Here is a 13,331-nt window from a genome sequence, read left to right on the forward strand (position 1 = left end):
TTTCAGTTTTTGTCAGCATTACAGTACTAATTCATACATGTTGAGCTAATGTTACAGCGCCTCCAGAAGATGGCAGTACACCCTACAACCACTTGAGAGTGTGCCATCTGTAATCTGATGAAGCCATTTTGCAGCCAAAACACAGGTGTAATTTGGTCCCTTTCTATTCAGTGGCCCAATCCCAAACCAGCCGCTACCCACTCCCACTCCACCACCGAGTGTCACTCTAAATTAAGTTTCACTCACAGCTATGGAGGGCACTCTCAATTGAGGGGGATGGTATTGTGACGGTCCCCTTGGTTCTGCCGGCCTTCCCTGTGTGTTTTATCTTTCCAGGTTGGAGCTGGTGAGCAGTGCCAGGAGGACCGTCAGTCTGGATTGAGCTGTTACCTGGCTGATTGGGAGCACCTAGGCTCAGCTGGCCAGGCCTCCTACTTATGCCTCTGTTGTTCATTGTTCTGGGAGATTGTCTCCCAAGCACACGGTGTATGTGTGTCTGTGACCTAAGTTGTGTTAATTCAATATTTGATTATTCTGAGCTTTGGTTATCTGTCTCCTCCTTTTGTTTTTGATTATGTCATGTTCTTGAGCCGGTCATGACAGTGTATAAATGGACAGCCAACTGTGGGACAGACGTGGAAGCAGCCATCAGCAAATGATCGAAAATGCCCTCCAGACGTTTGGACGATGAATGAAAGTTGCACCACCTGACTGCTCTAGTAACCTAGGCTACAACATTTATTCAGGCTATTTAGGTCAGATCTTTCAAAAAAATGTTTGCTATCTATGATCTGAAACATTACTTACCAAAGGCTAAACATCAAATTTGATGGGAATTGGAAAACAATATCTTGACCACCAAAAATTAACCATCTACCTGATTTTGCGTGTGGGTATAAATAATGAAGACACGATTGAAGTTAATGACAGTTTAATATTAGAATATGTTAACGCCATCAAGCTCTTAAAATAACTTCAGCACAGAAAAGAGAGAAGGAACGGAGAAACAGAAATAGCATTTAAACATCAACAACAGATTGAAGCTACATTTAGAAAGCAACGTTTCATCAGGGCTAATCAAAACACAGGGCTGATCAAAACAGTAGGGCCCATACAAATGTTTGACTGAAGATTTCTGGAAAAAAATTAAAGGCTGCTTTTGCTTGTAAAATTACATCTTATCATGTTGGGAACACAAAATCTCTCTGAAATTGACATTTATACATGTACTGTACCTAAACATCTGAGTATGTCTGCATTAGTATTGTTGAATGTGAAATTATACCATGATATGCAGTAAATTTGTATAAAAACACTTTACCTTAAGTAAACCTGTAACCTGTCATTTTAAAGATGCTGGTACAATGGACTAAACACTGAGCTTTTACACATAAACCTGTTCTGTGGATAGTCTATAATGAGAAAAATAATAAAAGAATAGACCTAAACACTTTTGCTCAAGATGGCTAATCAATCAAAACGCGACACCATCATCTTAATTTGGAATGATGCAAAAAAAAAGAAGACAAATCAACAAGTTACTCATCAACCTTTTTATTTTCCATTTAAAAACTTTAAAAAGAATGCAGGTACAAAAATACTCAAATAAATCACACTATAGGCCCAACTACTGTACACTCCTAATCCCCACACCCTATACATCCCAACCCCAGTCCACACCCCACCCCCTCCCCCCTCTCAAATTCCCTCCACCACCCAAACCCTCATCCACCACCATGCCTCCCTGGCAACACTGCATCTTAATCATCCTCACCACTATCATCTGAGTCATCATCCCATGTAACCCAATCCACAGTTTCCTTAGAAACATTTGAACAGTTTTGGCATCGACACAGATCTCTACATGACAGTTTTTTAGACACGCAGGACCTTCTTCCTGTCTCACATTTGGCTTGCTTGCAACCGCAGTGGACTACTGTACCTGCAACACACTTTCAGGGAATGGATTTGTCTCTTTACAGTAAGTGATGTCCAACCTACTAACTGATGCAGGGTGCAATGATGTGTGAGGGATCTAGAATTTGCTACAAACCTTAGAGCTCCATGGTTCAGTGTGTCTAGTGTTTGCCCGCACGAGTTTGAGGCATGCATGTACCTTGCCATATATTATTCCCATTGCCTAGTAACAATAAAAAAAAGAAAAGGATAAAAAAGTGGGTAAAATACGTTTTTTTCTTGCTTGAAACAAAAAACAGGTCTTATTTCTAAAGAAGAATCCCAGCTTGAGATTAAGTTTTTTAGTGAGTTGTTGGATGTGGGACTTGAGAGACAATGTTTCAAGAAGGAACCTCTATTGGCTTATTTTGCAAGGTGACTGAAGAATAAAGATTGCAATCCATATTGAATGGGAAAATGAGAGAGGCACACAGGGATGGAGGCACCTGTTCAGCAGCTCACCAAGGCCGAACATATACTGTACAAGTTGAGGTAAATTGCTAGCCCATATGTCAGGATTCACAGGACCACTCGGTTCTTTACTGACCACCAGAGATTAACCTACCTCTTAGCACATTCTGGAGCCCCACCTCCTTATTTGGTTCACATACTCAGGAACACCCGGTTCCTGATTGACCACCACAGATAAACGCACGTCTCAGCACATTGTGGAGCCCCCGTCTCCTTATTTGGAGCTCTGTTATGGACACGTGTTCCTGGAGGACAGGTAGAAAAGGCTGGCCAGAACCTTCACTCCTCCAGCTCTGAGGTGAGACTACTACCCTGTGTGTGTGTGTGTGTGTGTGTGTGTGTGTGTGTGACTGTGTGTGTGATGAATGTTTTTAGTTTGTGTGTGTCTAGTCTACATGTGTGTGTTTTGTTAATGTGGTGTCTATGTGCTCTGACAGTCAGTTGTCTCTGTGTGGTGATGGTCCTGCAGGTCCGTTGCTGCATCATGTTTGTATTCAGGTTCTCCTGGGCCGTCCTGGCCCTGCTGCTGGTGTCCTGTTCCTGGGCTGAGGAACTCCCTGAGGTAGGCCTGCTGAACACACACAGTACCAGGGAGCCATTTATACTGCAACACCTGCTGTAGGACACACATGAGGACCAAAACACCTGCTGTGGAACTAATACCGTACTTTGTGGACTCATTCACTCAGTATCAATGTATTAACATATTTTTCTCCTTCTCTCTGTTGTTCCTCTGAAGGAAGGTGAGAAAATAACTCTTGTCTTCTCAGCTTACATGTCTGTTCACAACATAACTGATAGTAAGTCCCGCAGTACTGGTGCACGGTAGTGACTGTCTGTCCCCCTGTGCTCCTGATAGAGAATGCTGTGGAGGAGGACACCTCAGAGGAGCTGTCTGTGTCTGAGCTGATAGAGAGAGCCAATAGGGACTGCAGTAAGTCTGACCACCCTCTAACAAGCACTACTCTCATCAACCAGAGTATGTTTGTCCTCTCATAAACGCAACTGTGACTCACTAGTGTAATAGGAATGATCTATTCTGCTTGTGACCATGCCATGCAGGACAGATGTTATTCACTAAGTACAGTACAGCTGTTGTCTTTCCCAGCACTGTCTTCTTCTTTTATTGCCTTGGGTAACATCCTCTATAGTTCTCTCTCTGAGGTGAGACAGGATTATGGCAGTAAAGCCAGCATGGGTTTGGGGGACAGACCCCTCCTCAGCTCAGTTTTATGGTCTTAGTGAATGTCCTTGTCTATTCTATTCAAATGCCTTCCCACATGATCCTGTTTCCCCCTAGAAATGCCTATTCATGACATTGAATGATGAATGTCCGATCTCCACGACAACGTCCTGTCTGAGTTTGAATAAAGTCCAGTGTATGCTTGCACTCATGGTTCCTTTGGTTTGAAAACCTGCCTGTTTCTCTCCAAGGACCTGAATTGGAATTTGTATCGTTTGGATTACAGTAAACAGTTTTTGGACTTTTGAATAGTGAACCATGGCATATATTTTGCTAAGTATTTCTATTTAGAATTAAGTGTTAAAACTTCCATAACAGTAGACTAACCTACACTATCCCTGTTGTGTTTTTATGTTAGCCTCGTTTGTTAAGTCCTTTCACGTAGCAATCATGTGATAACAGGCATGCTTCGGCATGCTTCTCAAAGATTAGTTCTGCATTTGTCTCAAGTACCTTCTCCAAAAGACACACTCACAAGCAAACTCCAGGCATGGAAGCATGAGAGAATAGATTCTGTAACACATCCACAGACACCCAACCTACAGACATGATAAAACGCCTGACGGTTGAACACATAGCCTACTGTACAGTACATGACCTAGCCATAGACTATCACTAGTCGACTGTAATCTATACAACATTATTAAACTACCTAAACAAGAGCCATCTAATCTATCTTGTGAACGACACGACTATAGATAATAATAACCGTTTTAATAGTCCCCCCTCCCTAGGTGGAGGACAACAAACAAACTTTTGTTTCCAACATGTTTGAGACACGAACTGAGAAGTGTGCTGTAGGTAACAGGCTGCTCCCTCTGTCTACTTACAAAACACTCAAAATACAACAAGAGTCTATTTACTTTCTATTTTGAAACCATTAAAAGTGGACTGAGTGATGGCAAAATGTTTAGCCTAATTCTTGTTTCTGTTGTAAATCAATAAAATTCTGTAAGAAAAAAATAAAAATAATTGGACTGAGGAGAAATGTGAACATGCCTCTTTATTATCCCCTCTTCTCTTGATGTCCTCCCCTCTAGCCTTTGACCTTGATGACCCTATCCTAGTGGAAGGTGACATCGTTGTGGACTCTGAGGCTGAGAGGAATGCTGACCCCTGTACTTCCCGTGGCTGCATGTGGAAAAAATGGACCGACGGAAAGGTCTATGTTCCCATCTCCATTGCCAGTCATTTCTGTAAGTACACTGCCAAGTGCACTCTCAGTGTAGGGACTAGGGGACAGGTTAGCTAGCGCTAGTCTCTAGCCCCAATGTCAAGTTCCTTTTCTGTGAGGTTTATGTGAGGTTCCTCCTCTCCCCGTCTCCTCCATGCTCTTCCCTGCTCCTCCCTGTGTACTCCCTCCTTTTTCCTCATTTGTCCCGTCTTCCTCCTCTCCCAGCCTCCAGAGAGAAGTCCATCATCCAGCGTGGTCTGGACTCCTTCTCCTCCTTCTCCTGCATCCGCTTCAGACCCAAACGCAGCGGTGACAGGGACTACCTAAGCATTGAGTCCAAGGACGGGAACTGTAATAGTATTTTAGACTGGTCTAGTCCAAAGATTTACCAAGATACGTTCAAAAGGTTGAGTCTGGTTTATTGTGGAAAACATTACGAGCGCAAGGACTTCCTGAACAACGCAAACAAAGGTGGTTTGTCAGAGAAGTGAAGTCAGCCTCTTCGCTCTGGCTTATATACAGTCAAAACACAGGTAAGTCTTTCTAGGATTTGATTGGCTGAGTTGTCTATGCGTCATCGTGAGGGGACGGATATCACACAGTGAAAGAAAGGAATGTGGGATGAAACTCACTTTGAATATGGCTTTGAATAGAGACAAAGAAAACAAAAGGTCTGAGTCAGGGCAGGAAGGACAAGGTGTGGCCTTTCTGACTTGGACAAAAGAGCGAGGCAGAGGAGTCTGTTTACAATTACAAAGGGGGAGGGTTGAGGTGTTTTACATTTACAAAGGGGAGACTGAAACTAGGGTTTGCAGGGGACTTGGGGGGAGGTGATGAATTACAAAGACAAAGGTTTAAGGTGTTTGGATGTAAATTCCTGGACAATCCCCCATTTGTGCCTGAAACAGGTACACAAAAATAAAATATAAAATCCAAACACAGTGTAAACAGTCAGCTATGCTATACATGTGGAAAGGAAATAATCTCTCCACTAGGTGGAGCAAAAAAAAAGAAAAAATTTCTCTTTTTTATTATTTTCTTTCCACGTGCAAAATCACGCACCAAAACCCCTTGTTTCAGAAATTTGACAGGAAACAAGATAAAAAAGATGACATGATTATATACTATTTATAGTCTAAGAGTGGACAACCATTCACAAAAAAAACTTGATTTAACAAGGCAAAAAAAAATAAATGGTTACCAGTGTAAGAAGGGCAAAAAACCTCTTGGTCAATTTAGAGGAAAAACCCAAACTTATTTATCAACTCATGTTTCAACCATTGTAACTCTTGTAAACAAATATGATATTTTTCAGATTATTTCAAAGTTCATTCACTCTTGTGAATAATCGCATGTGATGTCCTATGGAACATAGCTTCCATGTGTGCGTCTCTGAATGTTTAATGTAGGTTCCAGTGTGTGCGATTAGAGGTGCAGTCATTTCTGTTGAGATTGTCCATGTTGTTTCACAACCACAAGAAGGAGGTGACCGGCAAGGTCAGTCTCCGATTGCTCATCAGAGGAGAGGACAGTGTGGCGGTGACCGTCAAGGTCACTCTCCGATTGCTCATCAGAGGAGAGGACAGTGTGGCGGTGACCGCTTTGCCCTTGAGATCTCTGGTTTGGCTGCATGGACCGTCCTCTCAGCTACTTTTGACAGCTATTCCACACAGGCCAGAATGCCATGGTCCTGATTGTTCCATCTTTGACGGGTAGGTTCACCCTGCTACATCTCTCTGACGGGTAGGTTCACCCCGCTACATCTCTTTGACGGGTAGGTTCACCCCGCTACATCTCTTTGACGGGTAGGTTCACCCAGCTACATCTCTTCTCTTCCATGTTTTCTGGCCTGTTGTCAGGCTGCTCATCTGCTCCTTGGTTTGGGATGCAACGGCGTCGAAGTTCTCTCGTGGGGACGGCCCCAGGTCGCGGATCAGGACCCAACCCCCAGGAGAGATGTGATGCAGGAACCCCTCCTTAGCCTCAGGAAATGGCGGTCCTCACTTTATTCCTCCATTTCTTTTTCTCCGCAGGTGGAGCAGATGCTTGTAGGTCAGAAATGTAGGCTCTTGAACTGAACCCGGTCCATCCCTGTACTGCTCCACGTAGGGTCGGCCCGGGTCATGCTGCTGGAGGGCTCACCTCGGCGCTCCCGCTCCCCCAGTACAGGCTGATGAAGTGCTCCGTCTGTGGATCCACAGATGAGAGAGACAAACAGAGACAAAACAGAAGAGCAAAAAGAGAGTCCTCTGGTCTCCCGGTTCCCCTCCTTGGTCAGGAACGGTTATCAGCAGTCTGTTGGAGATTCTCAGAAACATGGTTAAGCGCAAGCTCAGTGAGTTGGTGACATGGCGTTGGTCTGCATCTCACGAACCCCAGATCGCCCATCTGTAGGGAAACAGGCCAGTAACCTCCATCTCCACCTCCGGTGTCCTGTGCCCGTCTCCTGGTTCGGCATTCACCCATCACTCCCGGAACGACAGTTGTCTGTAAAAAACACTCAGAAAAAACACTCAGGCCCGATGAATGTGCCTCAAACTATAAACATGAGATATTTAACAGAACCATTTAAAATATATATAAATTGGGTTATGAGATGCTGCATTCAGATTAAGACACTGGCAACCCTTATCTATTCCCCCCACTATTATGCACAAACCTTATGTCTTAAGCTACATATTAGAAAGAGAGACAAAACAAACAGTTAAACAGACAAACAGCAGGTTCCAATGTCCCCAGGAAGGCATGATCCAGGCTCCTCAAAGACCTGCCCCCCAGGGTCCATAGCACCTGAAAAATAAAACTCAAACACAGACTGGGTTCAATAGCAGAGGGGAAGGCCTAATGCCAACTCCTCAAAAAACACATCATTATATGAATGAAATTCATACAGTAGAAATGCATAAAACGAACAGCTTATGGCCATTCATTGACTATTGAAACAAACTCCTGAATCAAACACCTATTCAAAACCCTGTCAGACTTTTGAGTTCGCTCTACATCTATTTCATCCTGTTTATTTACCTTAAAAAAATGAGTCTATATTGGCTAGTTAAAATCTCCCTTATGGGTTGTTCAAGGGAACTCCAGCAGGTGGCGCTCGACCCCAAAATCGGAGGCTCTTCCTTCCGGACCTGTTCGGACAAATACCTCGTAGAAAGGGGCGTGCTAATGGCGGGAGCAGCAACAGCCTGGTTGGGTGCTATAGAATTAACAGGCTTTTCCCTTAACCTAATCATCTCAACCACCTCTAGCTGCTTAGAATTTTAGAATTTAACACTAAAATGTCAGATGTGGATGTAAGAAATCGAAAATGCTTTTGCACAACAATCTCATCAGGCTAGACGTTTAGCAGTAGAATTCTGTTACATCCTCTAGCCATTTTAATAGCTAGTGTTACAGGGACACCTAGTGGTGATCCCAAAATGTTGCATGTATGACCCGGATGTGGTCTATGGTTGTGCGCGGGGAAATTTAAAGAAACAAATCCCAAATAACCACAACGCAGCCTAAAAACCCCAAAACAGCAATGAAAGGAAACCTTATGGTTAACTCACGGCGGGAAAGAATACAATTTCGAAAGAAACACACATTAAGACACATTAAATTCGCTTAGTACTCACCCAGTCAGCGAAGTGCTTTGTTCTCTTCTGGCTCAATGGCGGAACACCGCGATAGCGGAGTTTTCCTGCGTCTCCTAGGCAACCAGCTAGCCTACTGGAAATCTAGCAGAATTTTAACAGTCTAAAAAGTGTACAAAACAATACTTTACCTGGATCCATGGCGCGCATAACAAACAATAATCAAGAGCCGAGGCTCAAACAGTGAACACATAAGACGAACAACCCCCCGTGCACATGCAAGAGAGAACGTAGCAGACTCACACGGGAACGCAAACAAAGAACGACCAAACGACGACCAAAAACGACTAATATACGACTTAACACACAAACATGAAACAAAGGCCCACGTTTACAACAAGCATGCTCGGCTGCACTAGCAATTCTGGTCCAGGCTAAACCGGACGTCTAGATCCTACCAAAAATACTGTACAGCCACTTGGTCAAAGGTAACGCTCGTTAGGTCTACCAACCTGGTCAAAGCCAACTTTCGTTAGGTTTACCAACCTGATCAAAGCCAACTTCTCGTTATGTTTACCAAGTCACCCGGGAACAAAGGGGAAAAACGTTTCTCCAAGAAACGCGGATTGCAAAAACTCTCAATCACTCCCGTAGCTACAGCTCTGCGGTTTTAATCTCATCCGCGACCGGCCAAAAGGGAAACACGTCCTGTGCCAACTCTTTGGCGTATTAGACCAAAACTCACACTTCTTCTGAACACTGCTTAACCCTCGTAACGAAACAAGGACGAAGTCGAAGGACAATACGATATAAAATCTATTGCTGTTCACATCTCCTTGGATAGTTACTTACTTAATACCCACGCTGGGGTTCCTGTTTTCACCAATCCAGACCAACACAACTGAACCAAATCAAGGCAAATACAAACTCAGAACCATAAGAGGGTTCGTTTAAACGTACCTGTGAGCTTCAAGAATCCAGTGGAAGAACTGAGGAAATAATCTCGGCGTGCGCTCTGGCGCAAGAGAGAAAATTGATTTTCCAAGCCCATATGGACCGACACGTCTGTCGATCAGTTCATCCACTGGAATCCCGGCAACACGCAGGTAGTGCTCCCATTCCCGTTCGCCAAACTGTAATAGTATTTTAGACTGGTCTAGTCCAAAGATTTACCAAGATACGTTCAAAAGGTTGAGTCTGGTTTATTGTGGAAAACATTACGAGCGCAAGGACTTCCTGAACAACGCAAACAAAGGTGGTTTGTCAGAGAAGTGAAGTCAGCCTCTTCGCTCTGGCTTATATACAGTCAAAACACAGGTAAGTCTTTCTAGGATTTGATTGGCTGAGTTGTCTATGCGTCATCGTGAGGGGACGGATATCACACAGTGAAAGAAAGGAATGTGGGATGAAACTCACTTTGAATATGGCTTTGAATAGAGACAAAGAAAACAAAAGGTCTGAGTCAGGGCAGGAAGGACAAGGTGTGGCCTTTCTGACTTGGACAAAAGAGCGAGGCAGAGGAGTCTGTTTACAATTACAAAGGGGGAGGGTTGAGGTGTTTTACATTTACAAAGGGGAGACTGAAACTAGGGTTTGCAGGGGACTTGGGGGGAGGTGATGAATTACAAAGACAAAGGTTTAAGGTGTTTGGATGTAAATTCCTGGACATACACGCTCTTCTCCTAAGATGTAGCCTGCTAAAATAAACCCATACAGACTCAAGACAATTGTCACAATCAGAGACTTGGTCTGTTGCATGACTCGGCTCACTTAGTCAAAGCCTAAGCATTAAAAACATGTATAAATCAATTTCAATCCATTTCTCTCTCTCCGTCCATATGCTGCAGGTGCTACTCCTTTGTGGGCCGTCGTGGAGGCAAGCAGGTGGTGTCCTTGGCCCGCCGTGGCTGTGTGTACCACGGCACGGTCCAGCACGAGCTGCTGCACGCCCTGGGCTTCAACCACGAACAGACCCGCTCCGACAGAGACAACCACATTAAGGTTCTGCTGGAGAATGTTGAGTCTGGTGAGTGCCCCAAGGGGGTCAACCCACAGTCTCTATCACTAGACCAAAAATATATTTGCATCGCAGTCTGAAGTGCAACATTTAGGTTCAATTACCTCGTCATAAATGTCTGGCTCCAAACCTCCCCCATTACACATTGAGCAACCCTAGTAACAAACCTGTGGAAGATCACCAGCTAATACAATGTGTAGAATGTAGCTGTGTTTATGTCCCTGGTCATGTGCGTGCTTGGTTTTTTGTTTTATTTTTTCTAGTGTTTAAAATTGATATTGTTAAAAATCTTAGCGGTTTTTATTGTTTGTCTCTATTGCTGTATTCTATATTTATATTCTGTTGCTTGGTTTCACAGGAAAAGAGACTCGGGTCTCAATAAACTAACATGTACATGTATATATAAAAAATACATAAATGTAGCATGATCCATATTGATCTCCTCATCTCCTCTGTCTGTTAGGGAAGGAAAACAACTTCAGGAAGATTGCCACCCTGAACCAGGGCACTCCCTACGACTACAACTCTATCATGCAGTACCACAAGTCAGTACCACTCCCTCGTTTATCTAAAGACAACCACAGGTAGTACACTAGCCTAGACCTCAGTCTGTTTGAGAAAGACAGGTGGGGCACTAAATTTGTAGTCTGTTAAAAAAACTTTTCTCTAAGTGAAAGTCCTCTTCCCCAGGACCAGACATGCTATGTGTTAGCATGTGTTAGCCTGGCATGTCAGCCCAGTTGACAGTCTGCCTGTGTGTCTCCAGGTATACCTTCTCCAAGAACAAAAAGCCCACCATGGTGCCCATCCCCAACAGCAACGTGGCTATTGGCAAGGCCAAAGAGATGAGCAAGAACGACAAAACCAGGCTCACTACACTCTACAAATGCTGTGAGTTTATTTTAAGAGTAGCACTTCAACAGCACATTTACTCGGCTGCTACAGCAGTTACTCTGCTAGCTTTACTACAACACAGTTACTCTGCTAGTACTGCTGCGGCAGTTATTCTGTTAGTACTGCTACAACACAGTTACTCTGATAGAACTGCTACAACAGTTACTCTGCTGCTATATTCTACTAGTACTGCTACACACAGTTACTCTGCTAGTACTGCTACAACACAGTTACTCTGCTAGTACTGCTACAACACAGTTACTCTGCTAGTACTGCTACAACACAGTTACTCTGCTAGTACTGATACAACACAGTTACTCTGCCAGTACTGCTACACACAGTTACTCTGCTAGTACTACCCCAGCTAGCAGGGAATGCTCCCACAACATTGGGGAACATTCCCAACACGTTCTGCTAATGTTTTCACATTCTTAGAACATTCTTAGAACAAATGATTGCGAGCTGGGACAACACAGTAACTCTGCTAGTTGAGCCTACTGCTACAATAGTCACTCTGCTAGTACCGCTTAGGACATAGTTATTCTGCAGCCTGCAAGTACTGTTACAACACAGTTTACTCTGCTAGCACAGCTACAACACCGTTACTCTGGTAGATAGCACAGCTACAGCACAGTTACTCTGCTAGTACTGCTGCAACACTTAGCTATGTCATTCTGTAATTGATGTAGCATGATAACAGAGAGTGTGTGTGTGTGTGTGTGTGTGTGTGTGTGTGTGTGTGTGTGCGTGTGTGCGCACACGCACATGTGTGTGTGAATTTTTGTTACAGAAGGAGACCAGAGACAGACAGGCCCAGACATTGGCACCATACTGGTTCATTTACCTGACATGGATTGAACCACCTACCATTAGAGCAAGAGGACATGCTCACTATGAGACTGTGGTTTGACATAAACCCTCACAGCTGGAGAGATCCTTCATCCATGCCTTATCTGCTCCTGTTATAACTTTAATCTTCCAATAAACACACATTTGAAATAAATATCCCTTTCATGTGTCTTTCAATCAAGAAGAAGCCAGATGTACTATTAAAGAAACTTTTGCAATGAAATTTCGAAATGAAGACCAAGATTGCTGCTTATCTCTAGGCTTATCTCCACATTTGAATTAAACAAGCAACCTCTCATGCTCTCCAATTATTGAAAATGTAGTAAGTAGTCTGGGCTTAGTCTGGACCTGGGTCAACATTATGTAACTGCTTAATAATAATAATAATAATAATAATAATAAGCATCATCATCATCATCATAATCATAATAATAATACCCTTTATTTGTATAGCACTTTTCATACAAAGACTGCAGCAAAAAGTGCTTTTAAATTTCAGCATTTTTTTTAAAGAAAATCTATATTTACAAATCATATCATATCATTCTTTGGAATCTGACATGAAATTAGTTTAAGCAAGAAAGAAAACAGTAAAACAGATTTTAAGAAGAAAAAAAACACATTGCCGTTAAAACAAGTACTTCATGGGAATGGGGAATGAGATTAAACAACCAGACATAAAAAATAAAACAGAAGCAGTAACATTCTGCAGAATACTAAAATAATAAATAAAGATTGTGATCAAAATGCTTTGTTAATTTTAATACTTCCTAAATGTTTCCTATTGAATGGGAAAATGAGAAAGGCACACAGGGATGGAGTCACCTGTTCAGCAGCTCACCAAGGCCAAACGTATATGACCAAAGATAAACCCATTTCTCAGCACATTGAGACATTGATACATGACCCACGTCTCCTTATTTGGAGATCCGTTATGGACACGTGTTCCTGGAGGGCAGGTAGAAAAGGCTGTCCAGAACCTTCACTCCTCACACATTCCTACCTACTGGAGCTCTGAGGTACAGTAAGACTACTACCCTCTGTTTGTGTGTGTGCGTGTGTGTGTGTGTGTGTGTGTGTGAGTGTGTGTTGTGTGGCTATATGTGTGTGATGTATGTTTTTGGTTTCTGTGTATCTATGTGTGTG

The 13,331-nt window shown here is 43.2% G+C and overlaps 1 protein-coding gene across 1 annotated transcript; it reads left to right on the plus strand.

Annotated features, from left to right (window-relative positions):
• Nucleotides 1–48: 48 nt before the first annotated feature.
• Nucleotides 49–11,634, plus strand: LOC311308370 (hatching enzyme 1.2-like; the record flags this gene model as incomplete). The annotated part of the gene is made up of 11 exons (XM_084437330.1): nt 49–75; nt 337–486; nt 2,897–2,989; nt 3,167–3,170; nt 3,287–3,361; nt 4,711–4,866; nt 5,070–5,214; nt 10,273–10,451; nt 10,906–10,987; nt 11,209–11,333; nt 11,579–11,634. The coding sequence occupies 11 exons, from the start codon at nt 49–51 to the stop codon at nt 11,632–11,634; spliced, it is 1,092 nt and encodes a 363-aa protein (XP_084293456.1).
• Between the last annotated feature and the right edge of the window lie 1,697 nt (nt 11,635–13,331).

Source organism: Borostomias antarcticus (assembly GCF_949987555.1).
Source record: "Borostomias antarcticus genome assembly, chromosome: 4".
Classification (NCBI taxonomy): Eukaryota; Metazoa; Chordata; class Actinopteri; order Stomiiformes; family Stomiidae; genus Borostomias; species Borostomias antarcticus.